At 41.8% G+C, this 27,698-nt stretch overlaps 3 protein-coding genes across 8 annotated transcripts in view; 2 read left to right on the top strand and 1 right to left on the bottom strand.

Annotated features, from left to right (window-relative positions):
- Positions 1-1,968: 1,968 nt before the first annotated feature.
- On the top strand, positions 1,969-13,314 carry pdk3a (pyruvate dehydrogenase kinase, isozyme 3a). Of its 2 annotated transcripts, none has more exons than XM_086306088.1 (12): positions 1,969-2,302; positions 4,504-4,645; positions 4,789-4,860; positions 5,300-5,484; positions 5,582-5,671; positions 6,365-6,442; positions 6,665-6,741; positions 6,875-6,976; positions 7,087-7,194; positions 7,325-7,438; positions 10,301-10,421; positions 12,222-13,314. In XM_086306088.1, the coding sequence occupies exons 1-12, from the start codon at positions 2,200-2,202 to the stop codon at positions 12,305-12,307; spliced, it is 1,278 nt and encodes a 425-aa protein (XP_086162214.1). In that variant the 5' UTR covers positions 1,969-2,199; the 3' UTR covers positions 12,308-13,314. The 2 variants fall into 2 exon arrangements, with proteins under 2 accessions (XP_086162214.1, XP_086162213.1); XM_086306087.1 differs by having other exon boundaries at positions 10,301-10,425; positions 12,226-13,313.
- A 911-nt stretch (positions 13,315-14,225) lies between these two features.
- On the bottom strand, positions 14,226-27,329 carry pcyt1ba (phosphate cytidylyltransferase 1B, choline a). 4 transcript variants are annotated; one of them, XM_086306090.1, is made up of 9 exons: positions 26,549-26,739; positions 26,129-26,472; positions 20,915-21,014; positions 19,460-19,576; positions 19,204-19,355; positions 16,930-17,008; positions 16,704-16,846; positions 16,238-16,426; positions 14,226-15,918 (listed from the first exon to the last, which is right to left on the bottom strand). In XM_086306090.1, the coding sequence occupies exons 2-9, from the start codon at positions 26,207-26,209 to the stop codon at positions 15,694-15,696; spliced, it is 1,086 nt and encodes a 361-aa protein (XP_086162216.1). In that variant the 5' UTR covers positions 26,210-26,472; positions 26,549-26,739; the 3' UTR covers positions 14,226-15,693. The 4 variants fall into 4 exon arrangements, with proteins under 4 accessions (XP_086162216.1, XP_086162217.1, XP_086162215.1 ...); XM_086306091.1 differs by lacking the exon at positions 26,129-26,472 and having other exon boundaries at positions 26,549-26,577; positions 26,676-26,736; XM_086306089.1 differs by lacking the exons at positions 26,129-26,472; positions 26,549-26,739 and adding an exon at positions 27,174-27,329.
- pola1 (polymerase (DNA directed), alpha 1) overlaps positions 27,290-27,698 on the top strand; it is a 66,568-nt gene continuing 66,159 nt past the window's right edge. Inside the window, exon 1 of one of the 2 annotated variants that reach the window (XM_086306086.1) lies at positions 27,290-27,464. In XM_086306086.1, the coding sequence (XP_086162212.1) occupies positions 27,416-27,464 (49 nt within the window). In that variant the 5' untranslated portion in view covers positions 27,290-27,415. The remainder of the gene's footprint in view (positions 27,465-27,698) is intronic. The other variant, XM_086306085.1, reaches the window with a different exon arrangement.

Raw genomic sequence — 27,698 nt, 5'->3', positions numbered from 1 at the left:
TATACCACAACCGCGAGTACCATGATTGGCAATAACTTTCTTTTTCAGCATGACAATGATCCCAAACACTCTGCCACTGGCACCAAGTTTACAATGAGCTTTAAATGCTATTTGAGAGAACTGAAGACTGCTTTAAAAGTAATGACAAGAAAGCTTGGCTAACGGAATTTAAGCTGTATTGAAGAATATAGGTGGTCATACCAAGCACTAACAGTAAAGCTTGTTACAGCTGTACTTCCAGTACATTTGCTTATATTTCAGTGTACACGTTGAACCTATTAATCACTTTAGTAACAAAATACAAAGAAATGAGGAGTGGCTTTAGACGTTTGTGCAGTACTGTATTTTAATATTCATTTATTATTAAAAAAAATTTGTCCATTACATGCTGACATTTTACAGTTTAACATCAGCGTACCTGCAATCCTCCGACTCCCTGGGTTACAAAGAGAATTGGAAATAACTAGCAGGCCAATTTTAAAGTCTTTCTAAAAAGTTGAATTAGCATTAAATTTAAAAAAGGTGATTGTTTTTTGTTTTGTTTTGGGTTTTTTTGGAAAACTATAGGTGCCCAAATAGAGTATTATTAAATGCATATAATGCACATATGTATGCATGAATGTATGATATGTTGGCCTACTTTAACTATTCACATGTGGTTATTTTAAAAAGGTAATGTTCTAACAGTTCTCCGCTGTGGTGTTTGCTCTCTGGTCCAATACAGTCATTGCTCTGGCCACTGTAGATTTTTAAAATATTGCCTCGCTAGGGGGCAGTAAAAACAACAAAAACAGTAAGGGCCTTGTTTTTCGTTTCAAAAGAACCACAATCTGTTTACATCGTGTTAAAAATGGTGCCCAAGCCTGTTCTTCACCCACAATCTAACGTTCTGTACCCCCCAATTCTAACATCCACTGCCCGCTGACTGCGCATGAACAGATAAACAGGTATGTAGACGTTAATGACGTTGACTGACAAGCCTCTGACCAATAACATTGTCGAATTTGTCGCTCCTCTCTTGGAGCCAATCGCGGCTGTGAATCCACAAGCCTGCACCAAGTGCGGTTGAGTCGACGTTTTCGAAGGTACGTGCTGTCCACAAACGTCAATGGAAATCAATTGCACCGGATGTTTATAGATCAGCTCTTCAAATTAAAAGCTTTTGCCTCTACGCAGGGATACATTTAACTACACCTAAAAGTATTTCATTTATGAATTGGTTTACGGTGTTATTATTTATTTTTAATGCGAAAACACAAAAAGGAAACCTGTTGCAAGACAAAAATAATAATAATTTTACCTAAAAAAAAAAAAAAATTTTTTTAATACGAACTTCATACAACCTTCAACAAGGATATGTCCAAAGACATTTGCTTTGGGTTTACATTGATAATGTCATTGTAATTTTAAACGAGTGATAAGTGACCCTTATAGACCACGTATACACCAGTAATTAAGTAAATTCCTTTTTTAAAAAGCATGGTGTTTCTGTTAACCGACAGAATTTGTGTATAAATGCAAGTCATGGGTCGGGAGGGAGACTTTAAATAATAATCCCAAGTATAAGAACATAATGTTTTATCCGTTAAAATGAATAAACCATTTAAGTTTAACTCTTTATTGTCCTTGCACGGTCATACTTTGCACAACAGTACACCAAAATTGTTGTATTGACCCACATCAGTGCTAAAGAAATACATGCAAAACACAATAGATAAATAAGTACCATATATACAGAATTAAATATATACAGTATGTGCAGAAAATGAAATATGCAATATGCTAATTGATTTAATAAATATTAATCATTTTATTTGATTATATAAAACTAATAAATGTTGTTGCCAGGTTTTCCAATTTACACCTCCTTGCAGCTTGCAGTGTTGCCCTATAGATGGTATAAAATATTACGAAATATACTGCGCATTCTTTCTTTACTTTGAAAAGTATGGCATGAAGTCGTCACGTCACTGCGAGGGGATTTGCAGAGCTGAGCGTGCAGCAATGTAGATCCAGGAAGCCGTTCCTGTCGCTTGTATCCTATCCTGTAACCTTATGGAGCTGGCTCTGTCGCGTCGCATCGTCTCCTCCGCCGTGGCCGGTGGAAATGTGGCCGCCCCTGGGAGAAACGCACCGTCCGAGCATCTGTCCGCCTTCTCCTAATTTCTTCTCTCGCACATCATCGCTAAAACTTTCAATATGAGGATCTTCTGGTCTTTGCTGAAAAACAGCAACCCCAAAATCGAGTATTACTCCAGATTTTCACCGTCCCCGCTCTCCATCAAGCAGTTTTTGGATTTCGGTGAGTAAAGGCATCGCCTGGCACCTTTAGAGGACTTTAATGACTTGTAGAGGGTGGAGGATTTGGTGGAAGGCCCTTTTGTGTGTTTTTGTCATCTCATCAGTCGCAGCTGTGGACCTGAAGAGTCACACGCAAGCCCCGGCTCGTTATTAATAGAAGGGAACATTAGACTTTCTTACGGTCAGGTGTGTTAAACGTAGAGATCGCCTGCAGTGAAGCAGCCACATATAAACAGAGGACGGTCCTCTGTCCTGTGCGGATTTGTTTACGTTGTAAACAAGTATTGACAGGCACCCTAACGCATGCAGGTATTCTCAGTCAGACTGGCACAGCAGCACGTATGCAGTGGAGGGGCCAGCAGCCCTGCTCCTGTTGCCAAGATGCTCAGGAAGCCTTTAGTCATTTTATTTATTTTCACTTGTGTCTTAGTGAGGTCGCTCTAGAGCATGAGTCATTGCAGATTGATGTTTTTTTAAACGTATTTCTGGTTAATACCCCCCGATTTCAGTTCCCCTCTATTACACCAAGACATGTAGAAATCACACCAGTCGCAATGTGTGCCACAAGACGACGGTTATTAATGGTGCAGAAGCACTCAAGGCTTTCCTTAATCCGCCTCTTGATTAAACGCTGGCATGTCTGTTGCGTAATTTGTTCTCGCAGCTGTGGATGTAGAATGCGTGACGGCAAGTGTGCCGCACTTGTTTGCTTTAAGGAGAACCCCTGCTTGGCACCAAGAGAGCCAAAACATATCGGTGTCTGTGTTTCACTCTGGAGCACGTTAGACGTCATCCAGGGATAGTCGCCACGGGCTTCCGTGTTCTCACGCACAAGCTTCCTCATTCTGCATTTCACAAGATTTCCCCCTTTAAACTGCTGAGTCAGGCCCAGCTTTTCCCTCGTTTCCTCTTGCGTGATCATCCCAAGTTCTAACACTGGACGTCATGATCGTCTCTTCTGTGTTGAGAGTTTTGAGGTCGTCCCCAGGGCAGCACTGTCCACACTCTAGAAGGCTCTACTTTATGTTAAGTTCCCCCACAACAGATCTAAAACGCCAGTCCCTCTAATGTCTCCCTGACCACCCGTCCCTCTTTCCAGGCCAATTTTCCTGCGTGAACTTTTCGAGCTAATGTTGGCACGCACGTGGATACAGCTGCAGTCAGATGGCAAAGTTTAAGATATCAGGTTAAAGGTTGGATATTGAAACCGAGTGCTCTTCTTAGATGAGTTCAGCACACTTGCTTTTTAAGCAGCTTCTTATATGAAGCTTTGTCTTTCATTTGACCTTGATCCCAGTGAGCCGGGAGCCTCTCTGATTGCCAAAGCAAGCAAAGAACTCTAATCACGGTATTTTATTGATGGCAATAAACAGGATTGTGAAAGTGTAAGAAAGCTGATATTTATTAGCAAGAGAAAACTAAACTGGAAGATGCACATATGCGGTTAAGTTTATAAGTATTTGGACAAAGACACAATTTTTTATTATCTTTGCCTTTTTTACACCACCACAATGGATCAAGCAGTTAATATGGTTCAAGTCTAGGCTGTCAGCTACAATTCAAAGGGTTCTAACTGAAGTTCTGCATTAACCACGAGGTGCAAACCACAGGTTAAGAACAGAAGGGTCAGATTAAACTTTACTGGAGTATAATCTAGTTACTCAAGAAGAAGCAGCAACTGAAGCATCTTGAGGGAGGAAACGCAGCCTTAGGTGATCTCCAGGGGTTCTAGACTTCAGGCAGTCACTGACTGCAAAGGATTTTAATCTTAGTATTTAAAACAGTCCTTATATTTCATTTTGATATTGACTTGCTTAGATGTGGTAAAGTAGTTTTCCATAACCGTGGAAATAATTTTGCGATCGTCCACTTTAGTTGACTTCTGTGGTCTTTCAGGTTTTTCAGTGTTGCTGAATGCTTGCAGTGCATTTGTTCTTTTTAAGGTGGCCCAAATTATTAATTTGGTCATTGATTGATTGCTAAAGTTATTCCTATCTAAAAGGTTTATTTTGGTTTGGTGGTTTATTCATAAGAAAACCCGCAAAACCTGTTATTCATAAATGGCTAATGCAAAACTTTGACTAAATTAAAGCTGAAACTCTGTATTTCAGTCTCATATGGATTGTTCGATTTAAAAAAATCTGCTGTCAGCGTTCAAATATTCCTGGCTTTATCTGTGCCTCTCACTTCTGCTTCCCTCAGGCCGGGACAATGCATGTGAGAAAACGTCCTTCATGTTCCTGCGTAAGGAGCTGCCCGTACGGCTGGCCAACACCATGAGAGAGGTCAACCTTCTCCCCGATAAACTGCTTAGCCAGCCCTCTGTCAAACTCGTGCAAAAATGGTAAGACACTCCCTCCAGAAATGTTCTTTGTGCGCCTGCCAAAGGGCAGCCTTTATGGCAGCAGGACTTGTTTTAAGGTTTATTGCCATATTGTTAGTAAGCATGTGTAAAAGTTGACTTTTGACCTCTGTCTGTTTGATCAGGTACATGCAGAGCTTTGTGGAGCTGCTCGATTACGAGAACAGAAAGCCAGAGGACCCTCATACTCTGAACGAGTGAGTGGATGTTAGCTGTATGAAAAATTAATAAGCACGCTGTATGTACAGTAAATAAAGCTTTACAACACCCAGCTGTTCTATACTTATGTCATTAAGATTAGAGTCCCTCTAACACTGCTAATCCTCTTAGTGCACATAGATCTCTGCTGACTGCTCAGGTAACACTGTATTTATACAAAAACAATGCCCGTCTGTTAAACAGCCATGTGTCACTGATAAACGCAGACAGGAATGTGCTTGGGTCTTTCTGTTTAGAGAACATGTTTCCAACAATTGTTCAGGGAGAATGAAATAACAATGCAGATCCTCATTCTTGTGCTGCGTTGTGCAGAGAAATCATGGTCACATTTAAAGTTCTGGCTTGTTCTTTGTGCACATATAAAATATGTTTCTTCTTTCATGTGATTTTTATTTTGGTTTGTTTTTTGTTTTTTAGTTTCCTGGAGCTTTTGATTGAGATCCGCAACCGCCACAACGATGTAGTTCCCACCATGGCTCAGGGGGTCATCGAGTACAAGGAGAAGTTCGGCTTTGACCCGTTCATCAGCAGCAACGTCCAGTATTTCCTGGACCGCTTTTACACCAACCGCATCTCGTTCCGCATGCTCATCAACCAGCACAGTGAGTCGCCGAAAATCCCCCAAAACATTTATGTCGTTTAGCCGTTGGGATCCATCTGTGCAGCTGAAGTTTATATATCCACACGTCTGTGTTTCAGCACTCCTTTTTGGTAACGATACCAACCCAGCACATCCCAAACACATAGGCAGCATTGATCCGAACTGCAACGTAGCAGAAGTCGTCAATGGTAAGTTTGGGAGTTATTTAACATGACCGATTTAACCTGGTTTACTAAAAAGACAAATATTCTTCACCCTCAATAAACATGAAGCAATAATTTTGAGTAAAATGCAGCTGAAATATATAAAATTCAAGGTTTATTTGGTGAGATCCTGAGTCGTTATTAAGGAAAACTTGGTATGAACTGATTGTATACCAGTCCAGTAAAGTTTGTTAGGCCAGATTTCATAAAATGTTATATTTTGCACTGTAATTATGTAACAAAATGACACGGAAGCTTTACATGTAATCAAATTAGAGGCAGCATTTTGGGCATACAATTTGTTTTGTGTCTTCATCCTCCTAATGCTGTAATTCCTCATGATCATGCTCACTCAAGTCAGAGGGAATATTTTTCTATCTATGTTTGACTTATTTTGTTATACTGAGCAAATGTATTCATTCTTCTCACAGGAAGCGGGGATTAGCTGTTTTATATCACATCGGCCGCTCTCTGCAGTGACACAAATCAAACAAAAGAGTATCAATCTTTGCTGAGCGGGGTGTTTACATAATGATAGTTTTAAAGGAATTCAGCAGCGTGGGTCTGGCGCTGCACTTTCAGTGACTCAGGAAGGGACAGAAGATGCATTAGTGACCTGTGAGCAGAAATGTGTGCCGTTCTGTGGTCTGACTTATGTTGTTTTGCCTCTTCCATCAGATGCTTACGACACCGCCAAGATGCTGTGCGAGAAGTACTACTCGGCCGCTCCCGAGCTCAAGATTGAGGAGTTTAACAGTAAGAATGCTTTGTGCTTTTGTGCATTTATGCAGTTTAAGCAATCTCCTCTGCAATTAGTCACAGCACTGCAAAAACTACAACCATGTTACCCGGTCTTTTTAGAGCTTGTGGGCACAGATTGGGGCCAGATTTAGTCCTGTAATGATCCACCACCTCATTTACTTCAAAAGAAGCTGCTTTTTAGTGTGTGTTTAGTTTTCATGCTCCTTTTCTTTGCAGTGAAGGCTCCCAAAAGGCCCATCCAAGTGGTGTATGTGCCCTCTCATCTATTCCACATGTTATTTGAGCTCTTTAAGGTAGGCAGGCCAGTGTCAGTGCTCCTAACCTAACTGGCCCGGGTCTAATTAAATGCAATTAATCCGTAACAGGACTATAATTCTGTAAGGGCTGCTGCTGAGCTGAGTTAATAAACTCTTGGGGTGTTTGCAGAACTCCATGAGAGCCACAGTGGAGCTTCATGAGAACAGTAAAGAGGGATTACCACCAGTAAAGACAAAAGTCACTCTGGGTAAAGAGGATCTCTCGATAAAGGTAAATTTGACACACATTTGCATCATTAAAGTATTATTTAGAGGTGTTTTAGCTTTTATTGTCTTTAAGCTGTTCCATTTGTCCATTGTCCTTATCCTTTTGGTGTCTAGATCAGCGACAGAGGAGGAGGAGTCCCTCTCAGGAAGATAGACCGTCTTTTCAACTATATGTACTCCACTGCCCCGACACCGAGCCTGGAGCCAGGAGCTGTCCCACTGGTACCTGCAACCATATAATCGCATCAATATCGACCCTTGTGATCAAAAGCATCTTTTGGCTCCTGCGTTTTTTTTTTTGTTTTTTTTTTATATGGTATGACTTTACATTAATTTTCTTTTTACTTTACAGGCTGGTTTTGGCTACGGTTTACCAATTTCCAGGCTGTATGCCCGATATTTCCAAGGGGATTTGAAGCTGTACTCTATGGAAGGAGTTGGCACGGATGCAGTCATCTATCTGAAGGTGAGCTATTCAAATTTGAGTGTTGCAAAGATCTGTAAGGCATGACACAGATTGGGGATGAATTAAAGGAAAAAAATGAACCCTTGACCTCTACAATGCCTCAGTTGTGCTGGTTGGGATTGAGTTGGCACAGTTTGGGATTGGGAAAGTGAAATTAGAGTTGATGTCAGTCAGTGCCAGTAAGAGTTCTTTCTCTTATTTTTTTGGGACTGGGTTCATTAATCAGGCATGAAGCTGTCAAAAGAGTATGCAGAGACTTATAGGCTGGGATTTTAGCTTGAAGTTCAAGTCACGGGCTTTGCATCCAGGCAGCCATATACACAGCCAATCAGGTCATCACGAGTTCTACTAAATCTGTCAGGAGAATTGTAATTTCGATTGTGGATTCTGCCACAAAAGGTGATGTTCTGGGCAGATGGCCGAACTGTACTGTGGGGTTTTTGTGTGAGATGATTTCTTTGATGACTTTTAAATCGATACCATAGAAAAAGTCTTGAATGAGTTTACTGCAGCCAACTGCAGTCTCTGGCTTCAGTTTAGTCTTTAATAACTGACCGTTATGCTGTGCTGGGTTGAGGTCAGGTGTCTGACTTGGCTATTAAAGAATAGCTCACTTTTTTTGCCTTGAGAAACTCTTGGGATGCTTTTGCAGTTTGCTTTGATTCATTTACTCCATGAAACGAAGCTCCGTCAGCATTGAGCTGAATCTGAGCAGAGTATAGCCCCGTACACTTCACAGGTCATCCCAACACTCGTACCAGCAGTCACATTGTCAATAAACACCAGTGGCTGGCCCTGAACTACGGTGAGCCTCATGAACTTTTTCTTTTCTTCTTCCTTTTCTCTTCCCATCATTCTGGTACAAGCTTTTCTTGATTTCATCTGTCCAAAGATTTGTTGTTTCCAGATCTGTGCAGGTTGTTTAACCCAGCCCTCCTGTTCTTGAGTGCAGAGGTTTACATTTAGTTGCAACAACCTCTGTATTCAAGGCGCCTGTTGATTGTAGACTGTGATAATGATACGTCTACCTCCTCGAGTGCTCTTGACTTGGTTAGATGTTGCAAAGTTGTTTTTCTTAGTCATGGAAATAATTCTGTTGTCATCCATGTCAGCTGTCTTCTGTGGTCTTTCAGGCCTTTTGATGATGACCAATGAATTTCTTCTGTTTAAGAATGTATCAGATTGTTGTACAACTGATTGTGGATGTTTGTCATGGAGTAACAAGAGAACAGGCTTCACCTGAAAACTACCTGCCTGTCAAATGTCCAGTTATTTTTAAGACTGAAAATTTGGTGCTGTGGTTCCTCATCAGTAAATGCAATACTTTGGTTAAATCCATTGAACTAAAGCTGAAAGTCTTCATTTCAATCAGTCAAATACTGTAAAAATATCTGGTGTATAGCTTGATACCTATGAACTAGGGGTGCAACGATTCATTCACGGTTCGGTTCGATACTTTGGTGTCACGGTTCGATATTTTTTCGATGCAAAAAATGTTCATGCCTTTTTAATTTGTCATTTATTAAAATTATAAATGTATATTTTAACTCAAAAGTACGGTTTTTAAATGTAATGTTGCTGAAACAACAAAATAAAAAATCTATCTGATCGAGAAATCACTCATCTTTGGAAAAGAGAGTTTATTACAGAGAAATGGTTCTTTCCAAAATAAATGCTTGTTGTTTTTGTCTGCTTCCACTTGTCTTTGCACTAGGATGATGTCGGTGTAAATGTGCAGTGATATTCGTTGTGTTCCCACTAGTGCTGTCAGCGTTAATTTCGTTAAAATGACGTTAACGCCATAACGCAGCAAATCGCCGTTAATGAGTGTTGGACGGCCTCAACACGTTAACAAGCTAACTGCGCTAATGCACTAGTTCCCACCAATTGAGCGTTGCGTGGCACATCCGACATACTGTTTTACTTTTGTCCATGACGAGCTTACCATCAGGGTCATGCTTCACATGAAGATCAAAATAGTTCCAAAGGCCAGATCTGAATGAGGGTGGGGGAGGCTCAATTTGCCATGTTGCAACGAGCTTAGCTTCTGTCTTGCTAGCTTGCGCTGCGCTCAGTGGATTTGCACTCGAAAGTGCAGCCTAGGCGGAGTAGTCGAACGCAGATTCACTGAGCGCTCAACACAGACAGCATCGTCAGAAGAAAAGTTGATAAAATAAATAAAAAATGTTGTATTGGTCGATACATATGCGTACCGAACCGAAAGCACTGTATCGAACGGTTCAATATCGATACGAGCATTGTTGCACCCCTACTATGAACATCAAGGTGCTAATGAAAAAATCAACCTAGTAGTTCACGTTTCAGTATATTCGCTGGCCTATGCTGGTACTGCAAGCTGGTATTTGACTGTGATGGAGTAAATGTGGTGTTAATTGCGAGCGGTGTGTTAACTGTGGACAGATTGAGGCTGACTTGACCGATTTTAACTACATGCTGTATGTATGTATGTATGTAGGCTGATGTTCTGCAAAATATGTGTATCTGTAACCTAGGCACCCCCCCCCCCCCCAAATAAAAAGTGTGATGATTAAGCCAGAAGATGAGTAGCTTAGTTAAGCATAAAACTTTAAGCAGTGTAAACACCTTGCATATCACTTTTCAAATATTAAGATTTCTTAGACTCATCACTTTATTACCTACAAAACTGTATAGAAGCTGGAAGCCACCAGAAACAGTGTTCAAAGTCTTCATGCTGAGCTAAGCTAATCATCTCCAGCTTCACGGTTATTTAGACTCATCCAACTCTTGGCAAGTAATAAAAACAATGATAATAACTCCTCTAATAAAGATAAGTCAAAGTTGCTTTTCCTTGACTTGGATGTCTTGTTTCTTTATTTAAAGGCTCTGTCCAGTGAGTCCTTTGAGCGTCTGCCTGTCTTCAACAAGTCGGCGTGGAGGCATTATAAGACGAGCCCCGAGGCGGACGATTGGAGCAACCCCAGCAAAGAGCCACGTGATGCCAGCAAGTCCAAATACAAAGCCAACAGATAACTCTGCCCAGCTCGCTAGCAAAGCCTTCCCCAGGGAGCCAAAATGCCGGCACTCTGCATAGAGCATGCACGATGAAATGTTGCCCTTGGGTAAAACGCCTGGGTTAGGATTAGACCTGCTTTCACATTCCAGTCGCTAAAGGTTCTGAAAGGATGGATGTCCTCCACTCATATCGGTACCCAATGGCAATGGCCTTCATCAGCGTAGCTTTCACTGTCGTGGCTTCACCACTGGCTGTAAGACGAGGTTTAAAAGACCCCCAGTGTCCGACCCCTTTAAAAATATCTGGTTACTCTCGTGAACCTTTACAAAGATGAACTTCATTTCTTCAAGTTTACTTTCTAGCAGTACTGCCATCTCTTCCTCTGTCTCACTCACATTGGCCTGCTGCTGACTAGGCTACTGCTCTGTGCAGCTGAATAAGCTCCCCTCCCCCTGCTGATTGAGTGTCTTTCTCAGTAAACGCTCGTGTTCTGTTTCTTTCTCGCCACACACAGGCAGAGTCAGGAGAAAGGGGTTAGTTTGAGTGCAAGTTAGAATAGGAGGAGGTTTTACTTCCTTCCTTTCGGATACACTCTTCACTGAACGCACAATTAGGTCGGTGTGCCCTTGGCATAGAGACTTGTTTTGGCTGCCCTGCGTTTTTAGCTTGGGAAATAGGAACCAATGGATGAAGCATACACTTTATTCTTAAAGCTTCTAAAAGTCATGTTTTTATTTAATGAAAAAGACAGCGAGCCTTACTTCTGGTAACGTATGGCATATTTATTGTTTTTAAAAAGCCCGCCTTTGAAGGCTGGAACTTGAAGAGCATTTAAAAGGGACGATGTTAGAAGTGAAAAGTTGAGTGTTTTTTTACTCAACTTTGTTTAGCTTTACGCTTAGAGGATAACCAGCCACCTGCAGACCATTAACAAATGGTACTAACCCTCATCAAATATATTTGCTCTTTGTCCTGATTTAACAACTACTAACAGACAAATGGAGCATCTCTCGGATGCTTAGGAAATGAGTTGTGTATTCACTGTGATTCAAATGATAGTAGCATCATCATTATTACTTTTTTATCTTTTCCAATGATCATAAGAGACTTTGCTTGAGTAGCCACGATGCACTCGCATAATCTGAATTGCTCATCAATAAATCGTAATTAAGTTTTTTGGGGGTTTTTTTTAGTCAGTTTGTCCTCTCAGCAAAACACCGGATGGAGGAAAACACAGGGTTGCAGTAGGAGTACTGCAGTCGTGTCATTTTTCAGCCACACCAGCACCATGTATTGCTTAGGAAAAAAAAACCCTTGCTAAATGCGATGGATCTGCTGGGATCACACTTGGACTATTTAAAAAAAAAAAAAAAAAAAAAAAAAGTGGGATTACAGCTTTTATTTCGACACTTCCTATTTCGTCCTGCCAGCACGCCATGGTGGATAAGCAACTTGCTCGCATCTTTGCCCTTTTTTATTCCTAACAATGCTTCATCGGGTCAGCGTGTATCTATTTTGTGGTACTACTAATCCTCATAGTCTTCTGAGTTTGAACAAAGTTTTGCTTTTTTTATGTGCTTTTGCTTTTTTTAACTTTAGTGAAAATAACTGAATTAGAAGCTAAATGTAAGAGAAGATACTTGACAGGCTTTTAGTTTATTTGTACAATTGTGCACAATTTCCCTTGGCTTTTTTTGTCTTTTGGCACTGACACGTGATTGCTTTTAATTCATCTTTTAGTGATTTGTAAGTTTTTAACTTGATTTTCTTTCCTTATTTATACAATAGGAAGTCATGTGGCACACACAGTTGAGGGTTTGGATAAGTCGGCAGAGGAAAATGTGGTCAAAGAAGCAGAGTCTCCAGGGCACTGAAAGTTGTGCATCAATCCATCCACTTTTTTTTTCTCTTTTTTTGGCACATGGATCATATTCAGGAACCTGTTTTTGTGCACTTTACTAATCCTAAGTCTATTTTTTTTAACCTCATGTAGTTTTCATGCAATCACTCCAGACCTCTATGAAGGAGCTAATTAAATCGGATTGGATCCCAGGTCAGGATTTACTAATAGTGATGCAATTTTTTTTTTTTTTTTTTTTTTTTTTTTGAGGCTGCTGAAAAAGACCAAAACTTAAATGAGTCATGGCTCAAACCTGGATTTATTTAAAGCAAATGTTGGGAGATTTTCGCAAATACGAAGAGACTTATTTTTCTCATGTCATTTAGCTTCACCTGACGTGTAAAGAGAGAAACTCGGTGTGGAAACCGACATATTAACCATCAGATTTCATCACTGCCAATTCCTTTGTGACCTGCAAGTGTGGCTGATACCCTGTGAATAACCTACCTTAGAGGATGAGCTGCATTATAGGTTAGTGGTTGATGTGTAGGCCAGTGTGGTCCTGTTGTTGACCAGTCACCTAAAAACCACATCTTGATCAAAGTTATACTTCCAGTTTCCATCATTTATTGAAATGAAGATCTTCTACTTGTAGTAGTTTACTGTTTAAAGACCTTCTATGTGGTAAGAGTATTTTAGAAAATCATAAGCATGTATGTATGCATGCATGTATATACTGTACATGCAGCCAGTGTGGAGTGATGAGTGTATTTTCCAGCCTACTGTACATCCAGCTTAAATACTGCATTTGGAGTCTCCTGGATAAGAGGTGGCCGTGCAACATCAACTTGAGTACACCAAAAAAAAAGTTTTACAATGGTCTTATAATGTGATTCAGCATGAGATGAACTTCCAATACCAACTGTCAAACATTACAATAAAAGAGATTTGCTGTTGTGTGTAATCGCTGTGTTCAGTTTTTATCCACGCTGTGACCAGATCGGGGGTTTTTTTCCACAGTGTTGAAACATTCTGGTCCACACCACATACGGCGCAATTATGCATGATTACATTAAACAGTTCATATCCTGCAACAGTATTTCAATCAGTTTGTGATCTGGACTTTGACTTATTCTTTTCGTTTTCAGCCATTCTGTTGTAGAATTGCTGCTGTGCTTGAGATTGTTATCCTGTAGCATGACCCAGTTAGAGTCCAGCTTTAACTGACTGAAAGGTGACCTCACATTTGACTCTATAATAGTTTGGTTTACAGATGAATTCATGGTCTGCTTAGTGACTGGAAGGTGTCCTGGTCCTGTGGCTGTAAAATAAGCCCTAATCATTACCGCACCACCACCGTGCTGACAGCTGTGTTTGGGTTTCTCTGCTTATTATGGGAAAAATCCAGAGGTCTTGTGGTTTGTTCAAATGCAGCTTTGCAAGCCTGAGCTGTGCGGTGTTCTTTATATAGAGAAAACCCCTCCAGACCAAAAAAACTGCTGAAACCTCTGCTTTCACACTTACTTATCCTTCTAATTGTTGTGGAAGGTGGAAATAATGATACAGTCTAATAGGTTGTGTCTTGTTTCACATACGTAATTTTTTAAAACAGCTAAGGATTGGATTATTTTTATGTCCTGATATTTGAAAAAGTAGAAGTGAAAGACTCCATACCTTCTTTTTCACATGACCACTACCTACACCAGTTTCCATATATGTGTGCTATTGGGGTTTTATATTGTTTTTAATATCAAACTAAAGTGTAACAGTGTAGGAAATACCATACAGACCGTCACTGGAGTTTAACAGTGTTCTTTGCACATTTCCCACTAATTCAACTCTTTATTTGCACAAAGTTGAGTCAGCTATTGAACTAAAGTCATTCCCCCCCCAGTCTCTATTGACCTTTAACTTTTTAGCGTCAATTAAAAAGTCTAAAAGTCTGCTTCATATTCTGTTATACATTTTTTTTCTTTTATTCACATTTTGATTCATTTGAACATTAAAATAAATAATAAAAAAAAGACACACATTCCCAAATTTTGTTCATATAGTGCAGATTAACATGTAGTGCGTACAGGACATTAAGATCTCTACGTTGCATTATAGGGTACTTACTGTGTTGTTGGGGTGGAAGAGAGGTCTGCTCAGATGTGAGCAACGTACATTTCTAATCATCGCAGCGAGAACAGCGCTATGTTCAAGCCTGACGATTCACCCGCTGAGCTTTAATATTTTTGAGATATTTCAAGTATCGTCAGAGTTTGTCAGGTTTTTGTGGACGGCTGACATCAGATCCCAAAGAGCCAAAGAAATCTCTGCTAAACATGAAAAAAGACTTAAAAAATGACATGGCTTTTTTTTTTAATGGTGAAAATCCACAAGTGCTTCCTTTAACAGGTGAGACGCAACCTTTTATATGGCTAGATGTGAGAGTGATAACATTACCTCTTTGTGGAGTCTAAAAAATGCAATTTACATTCAAGAGGTTAATAAACAAAGGCTCTATTTTTTCTATTTCATCAAACTATTTGTTGCATGAAGCCTCAAGGATTGGATTTTGTGTCTCTTTTACAATCAGCAAAAAAAACCCCAAAAATGTGATCTTTAAAAGTTGTGTTTATGTCTTTTTTTCTGTATCTTGATGGGTTTTGCTTAGGATTTTTTGCACATATCATCTGCATTTCAGAAACTTGACAATATACGTTCTTCTTCTGGGCTCCTGCAGAGAATTTCATATGAATATCTTAGAAGTAACTTGTGATTAGTGAATTTCAATGTGATCGTTTTTGTGAACACGGTCTAAAACAGCAAAGGCCGTGCGTTATCCAAGCATCGCCTCAGCTACTCTTAGGGTTCGCAGGGGTCTGTCGTTTAAATTCTGTTTAACTAGCACAAAATTACACAAAATGAATGAAACCAGTTTCAGTGTAGACGATATGTAGAACTGAATGTAAGACGAGGTGTTTCTGTAAGTCTGTGCCTACTCACGCATAGCTATCACACCGGTTACAAGAAAACTAGGCATCGTGAAGAGAAAATGATAATCTCACATAATAAGACAAAAAAACAAAACTGATGATATTATAAGCAAGCTGTTTGACAGTCTCTATCAGTGCTGGACAGTCAAAGATGCTGCACGGGATTTCTGTCCTTACAAAATCTGACACTGTGTCCTCATCTTCTTCCTTCCTCTTCCTCCTGTCTGCTTGGTTGCCCAGAAACAACAGAGACAGTGATGGCTTCTTAGCTCTGCAGCTCAGATTCCCCATGATCACCGTCTGCATTGCATATTTGCAACATCCTTGAGGGTAACTGTTTTTCAGTTTGTCAGCCAGTGTTTGGAGGAGTGTGTGCATGTGTTTGTGAGTGAGGTGTGCTTGCGTGTGAGTGTGCGCGTGCGCGGGTTGGTGTGACCGTCTACTTCTCGTCTTCATCCCCTTCGCTCATGCTGCTTATAGAGGCAGACGCTCCTTTTGGGGAGGTGGGGGGCGAGGGCCGCGCGTTGTGCCAGCGGGCGGGGGGAGACGGGGGAGAGGGTGAGCGCAGGGGGGAAAGTTCGCGGGGAGGGCTATTGCTGGGCGACTCTCTGGGAGACAGAGCGTAGGAGAGCATTCGACCACTGCGCTCCTGAAACACTTGTTTCTGCACAGAGAGGGGAAAGAAGATTGAAATGTTAGGAAATCAGATCACCTGAGAAAACTGAATGTGACGGGGCGCGCTCTGTGGCGCCGCTGCGGGGAGGCTGACACACCAGAGCTGCATCGGCTCATCACGCCTCCCCTGCAGCGGCGCCACAGACTGGGCCCAACCACACTGGACTTGTTATCACATCAAAGTACAAGCGACAGGGAATAAAACTTGAAAATGTGTCAAAGACATTCCAGTGACCAAACGATATTAAGTATTTTAAAGTTTTTTCTATATTTAGTAAGCGTTGACATTGCATTGCATAGTTACTTACCCATGTCCCATCAGGTCCAAATAATTCTAGGAAGTTTCCGATGAATTCTCTGGATTTTTCTTCCCATTTCTGAATCAGGTCGTGACTCTTCTCCTCCACGCGGTAAACAAAATGCTTGCTCTTTTCCTCAACTGTGCGAACTTTCTCCTTCATCCGATCCACTTGGTTCTGTAGCCGGTACTTCTTCTCCTGAAGGCACAAAATATTGCGGATAATTGCCACGTTTTTGGAGAACCAGAACCTAAATCAAAAATTGTGAATGTTGTAAATAGGAAGCATATGTCTGAGGTCAGTTTTCAACACCGCAGCTTTGTAGTCACATCGCAAATTAAGCTCCATACAACTGTGATGCACAATATCCAAAGACCTGTTACTTTCTCAAAAGAAGAAAATCAGCTTTTTTTCACATTAATCTGTGCTAAGCTGATGTTTAGAAATACAACACAGTGCAGTAAAATGTTCTCACATTGATGTAGCTGACATTAAGCTCCTTGGCCGTGTAGCCACGTTGAAGGTTGCGTCGGGCGTAGACGTCATAGTCTCTGACAATTCTCGTAATCAGGTCAGAGGTGGAGATTCCTTCTGTGCGTTGCGTGGGTACAAACATCCCTAATATACACACACACACAGCAGGTATGTTTTATGGTGGAAAACACAGTTATTTTATGTCCTTTTAATCATCAGACACTGACCTGCCTCCTTGATGTGTTTGTAAACGTCCTCACTTCCTGCTGAGGAGTATGGAATATCATCATGAGCCACAAAATCGATCTGAGGAACAATCAAAGGACACGCACTGTTGGCACACACAAAAGTGAACGTGCAGCAGAGGTCTTTCAAGGGCAAAATATGCATGCTTAAAGTTAGACATGGCATGGTTATGAACACATCATTGCACACAGAATTTCAGGGTGATAGTCACAAGCGTCTCATCATTAGAGGTCTCCTAAATAGTAAAGAAAATTTCCTTACTCACAGCATAGCATCCTCCTCAAATACTTTACTCACTAGCTACAGGTATTAGGTCACAGGTGACAGGTTTGTATAAGTGGATGTGTGCAATACATATAGTAAATTTACTAATACTTCTACTCGAAGCACTCGAGCTTCATTCACCCGTTTACACACATTCACATAGCGCGTTTGTTCTCTTCCTCTAAGCATTTCATTCGTACACTCTGACAGATGCACTGATGGGGAGTTGGGGTTCAGTATTTGCTCCCTGGGGATCAAACTACATCCCACATCATGAAGACCCTGGAAAGGCTCATCCTGGACCAGCTGCGACCCATAGTAAGACCACATCTGGATCCCCTTCAGTTCGCTTATCAGCCTCGTCTCGGAACAGAGGACGCCATCATCTACCTGCTCAATCGTGTCTACACCCATCTGGACCAGCCGGCGAGCACTGTGAGGGTCATGTTTTTTGACTTTTCCAGTGCTTTCAACACCATCAGGCCGACCCTCCTGGGTGATAAGTTAGCAGCGATGCAGGTGGATGCTTCTCTGGTGTCCTGGATTGTTGATTACCTGACAGGAAGACCACAATATGTACGTCTCCCACAGTGTGTGTCTGACAAGGTGATTAGCAACACAGGGGCACCACAGGGGACTGTCCTCTCCCCCTTCCTCTTCACCCTCTACACCACAGACTTCAGCCACTGCACAGAGACCTGCCATCTTCAGAAGTTTTCTGATGACTCTGCGGTGGTTGGATGCATCAGCAGGGATGATGAGACAGAGTACCGGGCTGTGGTCGACTCCTTTGTCACGTGGTGTGAGCAGAATCATCTGCAGCTCAACGTGGCAAAGACCAAGGAACTGATCGTGGACTTCAGGAAGACCAGGAAACACTTGACCCCTGTTTCAATCCAGGGGGTCAGTGTTGACATTGTGGAGGACTATAAATACCTTGGAGTACACATTGACAATAAACTGGACTGGGCTAAAAACACCACAGCACTTTACAGGAAGGGCCAGAGTCGTCTCTATTTTTTGAGGCGACTGAGGTCCTTCAACATCTGCCAGAAAATGCTGAGGATTTTCTATGAGTCTGTGGTGGCCAGTGCGATCCTCTATGCTGTTGCATGCTGGGGGAGCAGGCTGAGGGTCGCAGATGCCAACAGACTTAATAAACTGATCCGTAAGGCCAGTAATGTTGTGGGGATGGAGCTGGACTCCCTCAAGGTGGTGTCGGAGAGGCGGATGCTGTCCAAGATAAAGACAATGTTGGATAACACCTCCCACCCACTCCATGACATGTTGGTCAGTCACAGGAGCTCGTTCAGTGAGAGACTGAGATTACCGAAAAGCACCACTGAACGACACAGGAAATCATTCCTGCCTGTGGCCATCTCCCTGTACAACGCATCCACTTAACACACTGTTTGCTGCTACAACTACACATGTTTCTTTTCCAACTATTTATTTATAAGTGACTTATGTATGTATGTATGTATATATATGTATGTATATATATGTATATATTGTACTATTCTTAGTTAGCGTATTGTCTGTCTTGTCTTAATGTTGGTTTAAAATGGAGCACTGTAACAAAAAATAATTTCCCCCAGGGATCAATAAAGTATTCTGATTCTGATTCTGATTCTGATATCAAAGCACAGCAGCATTAAAGGAGCTAAACTAGATTAGACTAGATCTGAGTGAAATATAATTGAATTTAATAGCAAAACTAAACTAAAATAAACTTAATTGCTAACACTGCCTGCACCATTGACTGAATGTGAGCAGGTAAGTTTCTTTCAGGTAACTTCACCCTGAAACCACAAACTTTAAAGCCCAAGGAACTGTCAAGATCCTAATTTTGAGCAACAAGTGTCTCAAAACTTAGCCGATTAGTGAACAAAATATTTCATCCAGTTTAAAGCTTATATAGTTCAAACCCCCGCCTCCCACACACACACACACACACACACACACACACACACACACACACACACACACACCTTGTGTTTCTCAAGGAACTCAGGCGTGAGAGTCCAGGGTGCATCTCTCAAGACCTCATCGACATAGCGGCAGTGTCTCAGCGCCTCGTAACGTTCGTGCTCCGTCATGACCGTGAAGCCCTTGTACTTGTGGGTTAGTTCATCACTGCACACTGTTTTAAGAGCACAGCAGCAACATACATAAAACTCGTGTGAGGTGTGGTGATTAAATAACAAATCTGGACAGGTGAAACCGTACCAGTGTGGTCTGTCTTACCTCCTACTATGAGGTAGGTGTTTGGAAAGAGATTCTTGGCCTGCATGAGAGCACGAGCGTGTCCAGAGTGGAATAGGTCAAAGATGCCATCTGCGTAGACTCTGACTGGCCGGTCCACTGAAAATACAGAAACACAAAAACAGTACAACATCACGGGAACAGGTAAGCATAAGTGAAGTGGTGTGCTGTTAGAGTAACAGTGGATATAGCCTCGAGTCAAACACAGAAACAGAGAATACTTACAGTACTTTTGCACAGCTTCATCTGGAGCCACAGAGACTCATTTAAACATTTTTAAATGTTTCCGAGCATGATCAAATTGGCAGTGCTTTTGGAGTCAAAGGATTTTTTTCCTCTTTATCGTTTTCTGACTGTTTTTCACCAGCTTTGGATTCGACTAGGGTCAGCATCACTGCTGGTAGCATGAGCCAACACCTGGACCCAACAGCGGTTGCACAGGTTGTCCAACTCCTCCAGGATTGCACATCAGTGGGTGCCATTGTCAGAAGGTTTGGTGTCTCCCAGCACGGCCTCAATAGCACGCAGGAGATACCAGGAGACAGACAGTTATTCTAGAAGAGCTGGACAGGGCTTGGTATCTGCTCCTTAGTGCAGAAGGAACAGGATGAGCACTGACCCAAAGAAATGACCTCCAGCAGGCCACTGGTGTGAGTACAAGCTACTGAGTACCATAGTGAGTTGGTGCAATTAAACTTCAGCAAAATTGACTAGCCTCCTGCTTTCATTCCTAAACCATTACACAGTCCACATCAATGTAGATATCCAGCATGATTTTTTCTAATGTGTTTTCAAAGCGTTACAATAATTTGTTTGAGCAGTTTATAGCCATACCTTTTTAAATAACATGCTAACAGACAGAAAGACAAAGACAAAAGAAAGAAAGAGACTCTTTTGTGGAAGTAATGAGTGTAGTTGAACTGCCAGCAAGTTACTGCAATATGTAGTTAAACCCCTACATTAATTACAAGTTCAGTCGTCCCCAGCAGTGGTGGTGACATGAAAAGGACCAGTAATGACTTGCCCATTTCAGTCCAATTATCTTGTAAAAACACATGCTATTATCTCACATACTATAATTAATGTAGCAGTGCAAGTACAAGAATACATGGGAAGTGGCAGCTGTAAAAATGGCAACAGCAGACAACAACACATTTAGTGGAAGGAGTTAGCACAGAACTAGTGGTGGTAATGACATCAGGGGTAAGAGTGTAGTAGCTGCTCTGAGAGTTCATAGTACAAACACTTGGAACAGAACCATTAGTTGCAAGAGCAATAGGAGCTGTAGCAGTGGTGGTAGTAGTAGTAGAAAAAGAAGTGATTGTGATAGAGTAGTGCAGTAGGAGATGTTGCAGATGAATGCTGTAAATGGAAAACATCAAAGCTGGGAGAAGACTGTGCGCAAGACAGGAGGATACCAAACAGCAGGAGGTCTACCTGGGGTGCCTTTGCAGGCCTGAGCAATGGTGAGCTTCTCATGAGGCGCGCGACAGTCACAGCTGGTCTCATTGGCAAAGATGGCAGGCTCCGTGAGAGTCTGGGACAGAGAGTGACCAGGTTAAACAGAGAATGAACGAGGGAGACTGATGATAGTTACTTCAGCATCCAAAAGCATTGCAGAGAAACACACTCATCTATCACTTCAGCTATGCACAGCATGCCTCCTTTTTCACGCCCTTCCCCACTTACTGTAACCTCCATTAAGTTATTGATCATAGCTGATTTCTGCGCTCTATTGGGACAGCAGCGCATGAAACAGACAGCGCTGCACTCAGTGTTATCGATCAGTCAGTGTGTGCGGGCAGACATTTACCTTTTCGCAAACCTGTGTGTGCATTGACATGACGGCACAGATAGATAAAGAGTAGAGCTACTGATTCAAAAACCTCCCAGGAAAAATGCAAAACAAGAAGAGCACTTGTGCAGCAAACTCAACAAGGTGAGGAGAGTTATCACTAGGAAAGGAAGCACAGGTGAGATATGGGTGCCTGTTAGCGTGTGTCAAAGCTACATCAAGGTTAAAGTGTTGCAGCACGCCTGAAAATGTGTCTTTTCGTGCCATCTGTTAACTGCAGGAGAAACGCTGAATCTCATTCACACAGATAAAAGGGACCTGGAGTCAGCACAGAACAGAAAGCCGTGGGAGTGTGAGAGGAGGAAGAAAGGATGGAGACAGATTCAGCCTCTTTGGAATAAACAGGCACCTGACGTCAACATGTATCCTCCAGGAGCAGCAACCGGCCTGGCATGGAGACAAACCAGTAAACGTGACACAGAGAAGGTGAGTCGGAGGGGGTTTTAAAAAGGTAAATAGATTTTTTAAAAAAAGAAAACACAGAGCTAGAGGGCAGATTCTATTTGCATATATGTATGCATCAGTAGTCCATTATAATGAAGGGAAAAATGATGCCAAATATTTTATATTGACCTTAAAACAGTGCCTCACTGCCATAAATCAAAAAAGAAACATGCCGCTATTGTTTACTGAATTTTTATTACCAACCTCGAATTTGAGTAACAAATCAAGACCCACCTCGGTATCCTTATGAACCTTTCTCACTATACCCTTTAACAGACAGCTTATAAACTCTTGTGCCACTTAATGCATTGGTCAAAATTTCCAGTTAGGTATCTCAAAACTTTGATTGCTTAGAAGTCAGTAAGTTGACATTTTGAGACACCTGACTCAAAATGTCAACATTTATCCCTGCTGACTGATAGTGACCAGAAAGGTGGAACCAAAGACAGAATGCAGGAGAGAGTTCATGAACTGCAAAAGCAAGCTTTAGTGGCAGCTATCCAAGTTCAAAACACAAGAAACTAAAATAAGCAAACAGATGATGTGATAAAAGATGAAAGAAAGACAGAAAACTGACAAATAATGAGAAACAGGGGGAGAGGCACACAGGGGAACACAGTCAGCAACAGGTAAAAATCATTAGGGAAGGCAGACAGGAAGCAAAACAAAAGAAAACAATTTTCAAAGTAAAAGCCGGTAATGATTTAAAGAGGCTGAGAGATACCAACAGTAACACTTAGCAAGATGACAGAGAGAAGGGAGCGGAGAGGGACCAAGGCATAAACACAGAAATGCAACAGAGAGAAGCACAAAAAGAAACACCAGAAATGTGCTAATAAACCAATAATAGAACCAAAACAACTTCTATTAAAAACTCTAAGACAGGGGTAAGCAACTCCAGGCCTCGAGTGCCGGTGTCCTGCAGGTTTTAGATGTATCCTTGATTCAACACAACTGATTTAATGGCTAAATTACCTCCTCAACATGTCTTGAAGTTCTCCAAAGGCCTGGTAATGAACTAAGCATTTGATTCAGGTGAGTTGCCTACCCCTGCTCTAAGATAATAAAATAAAATAAAACAGCTACACACTTAACACCACCACAACTAAGACTTGTAATATCCTAGAATTATAAAAGAAACAAACAGAACCTCGAACTTAAACACATTAAGTAAAGAACTCAAAACAAGTATCGAAGGCAAACAGTAGACAGTTAGATCCTGACTGGTCCTGTCTCAGTATTAGAGATAAGTAAGTAATTTTGCCACCTTTGTGCCACATGAATGCATGCTTGTACTTCTCTAACTTTGGAAATGCACATGGCTGGATCATAGATGAATATTTGTTTTCCCAAAAAGGAGTTCAAATTGCACATGTATAAGCTGCACAGTATAGCCTGCCTATGTGCAACAGCTGTGCTTTGTGGTCATTTCTTTTGTCCTGTCTTCCTCCCCTCACCACCAACCGGCCCCTCCCTGTGCGTGGTTCTGCCAGAGGTTTCTTCCTGTTAAATATACATTTTTCCTTCCCACTGCCACCAAGTGCTTCCTCATAGAGGGTCATCTGATTGTTGGGTTTTCTCTGTATTATTAGGCTCTTTACATTACAATATAAAGCATCTTGAGGCGACTGTTGTTGTGATTTGGTGCTATACAAATAAAACTGAGCTGAATTGAATTTCTGTATTATGTGAGCTTCATCAAATGATTACATTGAGTTTAAGGAAAGAAGGAAAGGTTTCCAATACATACTGTGTCAACAAAAACTAAAGTTTTCCTTGGACATTTTGGCACAATATGAATGAATTTACGCAGGTAATACATTAAATCACAGTGTGGACTAGCCCCTCAAAGTACTTTTTCCATCCTTTATCATCCCTTCACTCATAAGTACCTTTCCATCTCTATCCTTGAGCTTCCTAACCTGCTGTACATCCTTTCCAGCTTGATCTCTCTGCTTAGCCAATCAATACAAGTCCTTTTCCTTTCTTAGTGTCCAGCCTCACATAGAACTCACTACAAGCCTTTTCCTTTGCCTCTTCTATTATCTACACATAGCCTCCCAGTAGTCCTGCCTACTGTCTTCATCAATCTGACAATCTAACTTTTGCTTTGCTAACCTCTTCCTTTAAATGCTTTCCTATACTTCCTCATTCCACTGCACTTACAGACAACACTACAGCCAGGAGGTGTTGGTTAAAAGTGTTTATTAGAGCTTAAAAGTGAATACATGCATAACTCCTAATATGCACTATGATCCAGAAAGCGTTAAGTTTAAAAGGTTTATCACAATGTGCTCTTTCTGTACTAGATTGCAATTTTTTTTTAAGATAAAGCAAAAGAGGACCAACCTGCATGCACAATCTTACCCTAATGAACATTTTGCTGTTCGTCATGTTAAACAATCCTACCTGTCATAAACTGACCCACCAATTTCCAATTCAAGGACATTAGAGTTAAATCAGGGCTGCAACAGAACTGGAGGAGCAACCTCATCACCTGTGATTCACCTATGGCCCAGGAAGAACAGAGCTCCACCATCTGAACACAGCAGATGGTAAAGACTGAAAACCAAGTGACCAGAGGTACAGGCACCTGACCTATCAGAGCAGGCGCTCAGTAATGCCCACTCTGGCACAAGCAAAGAACATCTGGCATAAGAAGGATTAAGGCTGGGGGGAAAGAGAGAGCCACAGGGACATGGGACATGAGACTAACAATGAGATTGGCTCTCAAGAAGAAAAAATGGCTTGATGGAGTGGAGACAGAGGTGAGGAAAAGGCAAAATGGAGAGTTTTTAGGAGCATTAAAGCCAGAAATCACACCAGGGTGAGCAATCATCAAAAAGATAGAAGAGATAAGAAAGAGTATCCTAAAATAGGAGGCTCTGTAATCCTCGCTGCAGCATTTTCGCCCTCAGCAGGACGTTCATGCTATGTTGGCTACCGTACGGACCCCTTCCCTCCTTTGGCAACACACTCAGAAACACCCACACACACACTGTCCACTCAGCACTCTAAGCATATCCCACGGCCACATGCTGAGGGGATCTGTTTCATAACAGGACCCTTTGTCTCCCTCTCTGTCACACACACTCTGTGCGCAATGGAAGACGAGAAAACGCACACAGGCGCGAATGCCCTACCGTTCGGGGATGAGGGCAGGTGTGTTCAAGCTCCTCCATTATTCCCAAAGACTCATGGGATGCAGCTGTGGTCCCTCTGATATGTGACTCAGCATCAGTGAAACGATGCCTCTCCTCACCACTCTGTCTCCTTCCTCTGTTCCCCCGCCCACTCTCCGCTCTGCCTCTCTGTCTGTCCTCTCCTCCTCATCTGATCCTCTCTGCTGCAGAGACGCAGACTCATGGCAGAGGCCTCACTCTGACTATTTTTTGGAATAAAAAAATCTGCCTTCCGCGTTTTAATAGCAATTTAAAAAGCGCCAAGCGCCGTCTGTTAAAACACAGTTATATTCCCGTTAGTCTTGCGCCATATTAAAGCTTTAACATAAAACACTTCTCCGAGTTAAAAGGCTTTTAACCCTGTCTGCTCAGGGGTGCCCCTTTAGGGTATACGGGGAAACACCAGAGCACTCTTCTTTTGATTGCTTGACTCTATGTTGAAATCCTCACATGGGAAAACATATTTGGCACGACCTGTCTGTTTATTACTGTGTACTAACAAATGAGCACAGATTCAACCCAAAACAGTGAGGAGATGAATTAAGAGATCACACTGGCATCTTTTCACGAGCCGCGAGTGAATCTGTGTCTGCGTAAACGATCTCTGCGCGCTGAGGAGCTTTCTCCATGGCGACGGAAAAGAGGAGAGAGAGCTCCATGAGGTAGCCAATGAGAGAGGACCGCCAGTATACCCGGTGAGGATTGGTTGAGCAGGCCATAGCACCATCAGTGAAAAATGGCACTGAGTGGCACCGTTATCCGCCAAACACTGATTTAAATAGATGTATGTGGGTTTTCACGTGTCTAGTGTATGTGCTTATCTTTGTGTGAGATTTGTAAACAAACACGATTGTGGGAAAGAAGAAGCTAAAAAAAACTGTGCTGACTAGTTTTGTATCCCTCATTGCATAACTTAAGGTAGACCAAGCACCTATAAAGTACAGCAGTGCATTTGACTGTAATATGACCGTCGTATTTTAATATTTGGAGCATTTTCTTTAGGGTTAGATTCCGACCACTCACAAAAGTTTACCCTCCAAGCTAACGGGCAAAACTTACCCCCGCAAATCCTCACCAAAAAGAAGAAGAAAAAAAGTCAACAAATGGAATAGGCATATAAATTGCGCATAAAGGAACAATTATTTTAATGTCTATATAGGGATGTCTTACCTTTAGAGATCCTCTTCTGCGACAAAAAGGCGCGACAGGTGCGCAAGAGGAATGCGCTCTGACGCGTCGTTGTTTCACCATGGCGGAACAAACAAAATATCACAATCAGACTCACTTTTTCTCTGCTTTGCTCTTTATAAAGTGAGTGAGCTGCGCAGCGGCAAAAGTGCAGCAGAGCAACAGCAAGCTGTTTGTCTACTCTGACCAAAGGACGTATCAGCTGCTCAGCGCTGATGAGCAGCGACAACTGTGGGCCATAGTCGATATAGCAGAGCTTACGGTAGACTTCCTCAGATTTGTACCTCAGCAAACGGCCTAATTCATGCAATCTGCAACTTCTTACCCTAATGAGAACAAGTGGAAAAAGCGTAATGTTGTAAAGACAAAAATAAGATGAATACTACAAAGAGCGTTTCTAACCTGGAGTGTACTGTGCAGTCCTCCGGAACCTGGCGGAGTAATCACTGTCTTTTAATGTATAGAAAGCCAAAATAAGCTGTGTGAATGAAGGACAAAACACGCTTTGTGTTCTCATTATTGGACGCACTGTGTCTCTGTGGCCCCAATCTGGGACAGGAATCTATTGTCCTCTCCATGGACCGGTTTGGTTGCTGTGGAAACCAGCTTCACTGGGGTAGCCAGGCTTTGAAAAACAGGGCAAAATAATGGCCCCAGTTCTAAAAATCCCCGGATTTATAGAATGGTTTAAAAGTTTTTTGTTTTATAAATTTATATTGTTCTTGTTTTGTTTCTTTTAGTCAAATTGCGATGCAATTTTATTAAATAAAAAGAAATAAAAAGTCACTATAAACTCGTTTGAACCTCATACAATATTTAGGCTAATATCATATAAATTGACTTTTTGAGACCACTTTTGACAAATTTTTTGCTCAGAAACTTTCTCTGATTTGCATTTTAAACTTCTTTAAGTTACATAAACGTGGTTTCTGTGTAAATTCTGAAAACGGTCGAAATTGTGAATATATTTTCAGCGCATGCTCTGTTTGCCACATCGCGCCAGACCTCAGTAATCACACACACTTACCTGCCAGATAAATGTAATCAGGTAAAAAGGGGAGAAGATAGGGCGCAGCCCGTAGGGATTGTACAACACTGCCACCTTGCGGACAGAGGTGAGATAGCGTGCCAGTTTATTGGTTGGGCGCTCTGTCGTCACTTCCGACATATGACTTTCCCCGGGAAGACGATTTGGCGCGAGCTGTTCTGTTGTTGTGTTGACCTGCCATAACCGTACGAATAAATAAGACAAAACCCCCACTTCTCCCCATGGCTCCAGTGTCAAACCCTGAGAAAGACATGGACGCTCCGGACGGCGGTGAGTTTTGGACCTCGCACTTCTGTTTTTGTTGACTTTTGGCGACATTGCGGTGGCAAAGCGAAGAAGCTAGCTGACACGTTAGCTAGTTCAGATTATGTTAATACGCCTGCTATCAGGCTTCGCTCATTAACACCCAAAGTGCCCACCGTTGTCTGCTTGCCAGCGTTTTCCACTGTAAAAGGAGTATTATTAAGGTTCAAGCAGGAGGACATGAAGGTAGCTACCAGAAGA

This window comes from Aulonocara sp. 'chitande type north' Nkhata Bay, linkage group LG9 (assembly GCF_057382095.1).
Source record: "Aulonocara sp. 'chitande type north' Nkhata Bay isolate Kocher_YH1m ecotype deep benthic linkage group LG9, A_spYH_male_GT1.1, whole genome shotgun sequence".
Lineage (NCBI taxonomy): Eukaryota > Metazoa > Chordata > Actinopteri > Cichliformes > Cichlidae > Aulonocara > Aulonocara sp. 'chitande type north' Nkhata Bay.
Note: the sequence above shows the minus strand (reverse complement) of the source record. Positions and strands in the feature narration are given on the sequence as shown.

Coding starts and splice junctions, on each gene's coding strand:
- pdk3a (XM_086306088.1), top strand. CDS start 2,200: ATGAGGATCTTCTGGTCTTTGCTGAAAAACAGCAACCCCAAAATCGAG. Junction 6,742..6,874: donor TGTTATTTGAGCTCTTTAAG/GTAGGCAGGCCA, acceptor GGGTGTTTGCAG/AACTCCATGAGAGCCACAGT. Junction 10,422..12,221: donor CAAAGAGCCACGTGATGCCA/GCAAGTCCAAAT, acceptor TTTATACAATAG/GAAGTCATGTGGCACACACA.
- pcyt1ba (XM_086306089.1), bottom strand. CDS start 27,314: ATGTCGGAAGTGACGACAGAGCGCCCAACCAATAAACTGGCACGCTAT. Junction 17,009..19,203: donor AGTTCCTTGAGAAACACAAG/GTGTGTGTGTGT, acceptor ATTGTTCCTCAG/ATCGATTTTGTGGCTCATGA. Junction 15,919..16,237: donor TTGGACCTGATGGGACATGG/GTAAGTAACTAT, acceptor CTCTCTGTGCAG/AAACAAGTGTTTCAGGAGCG.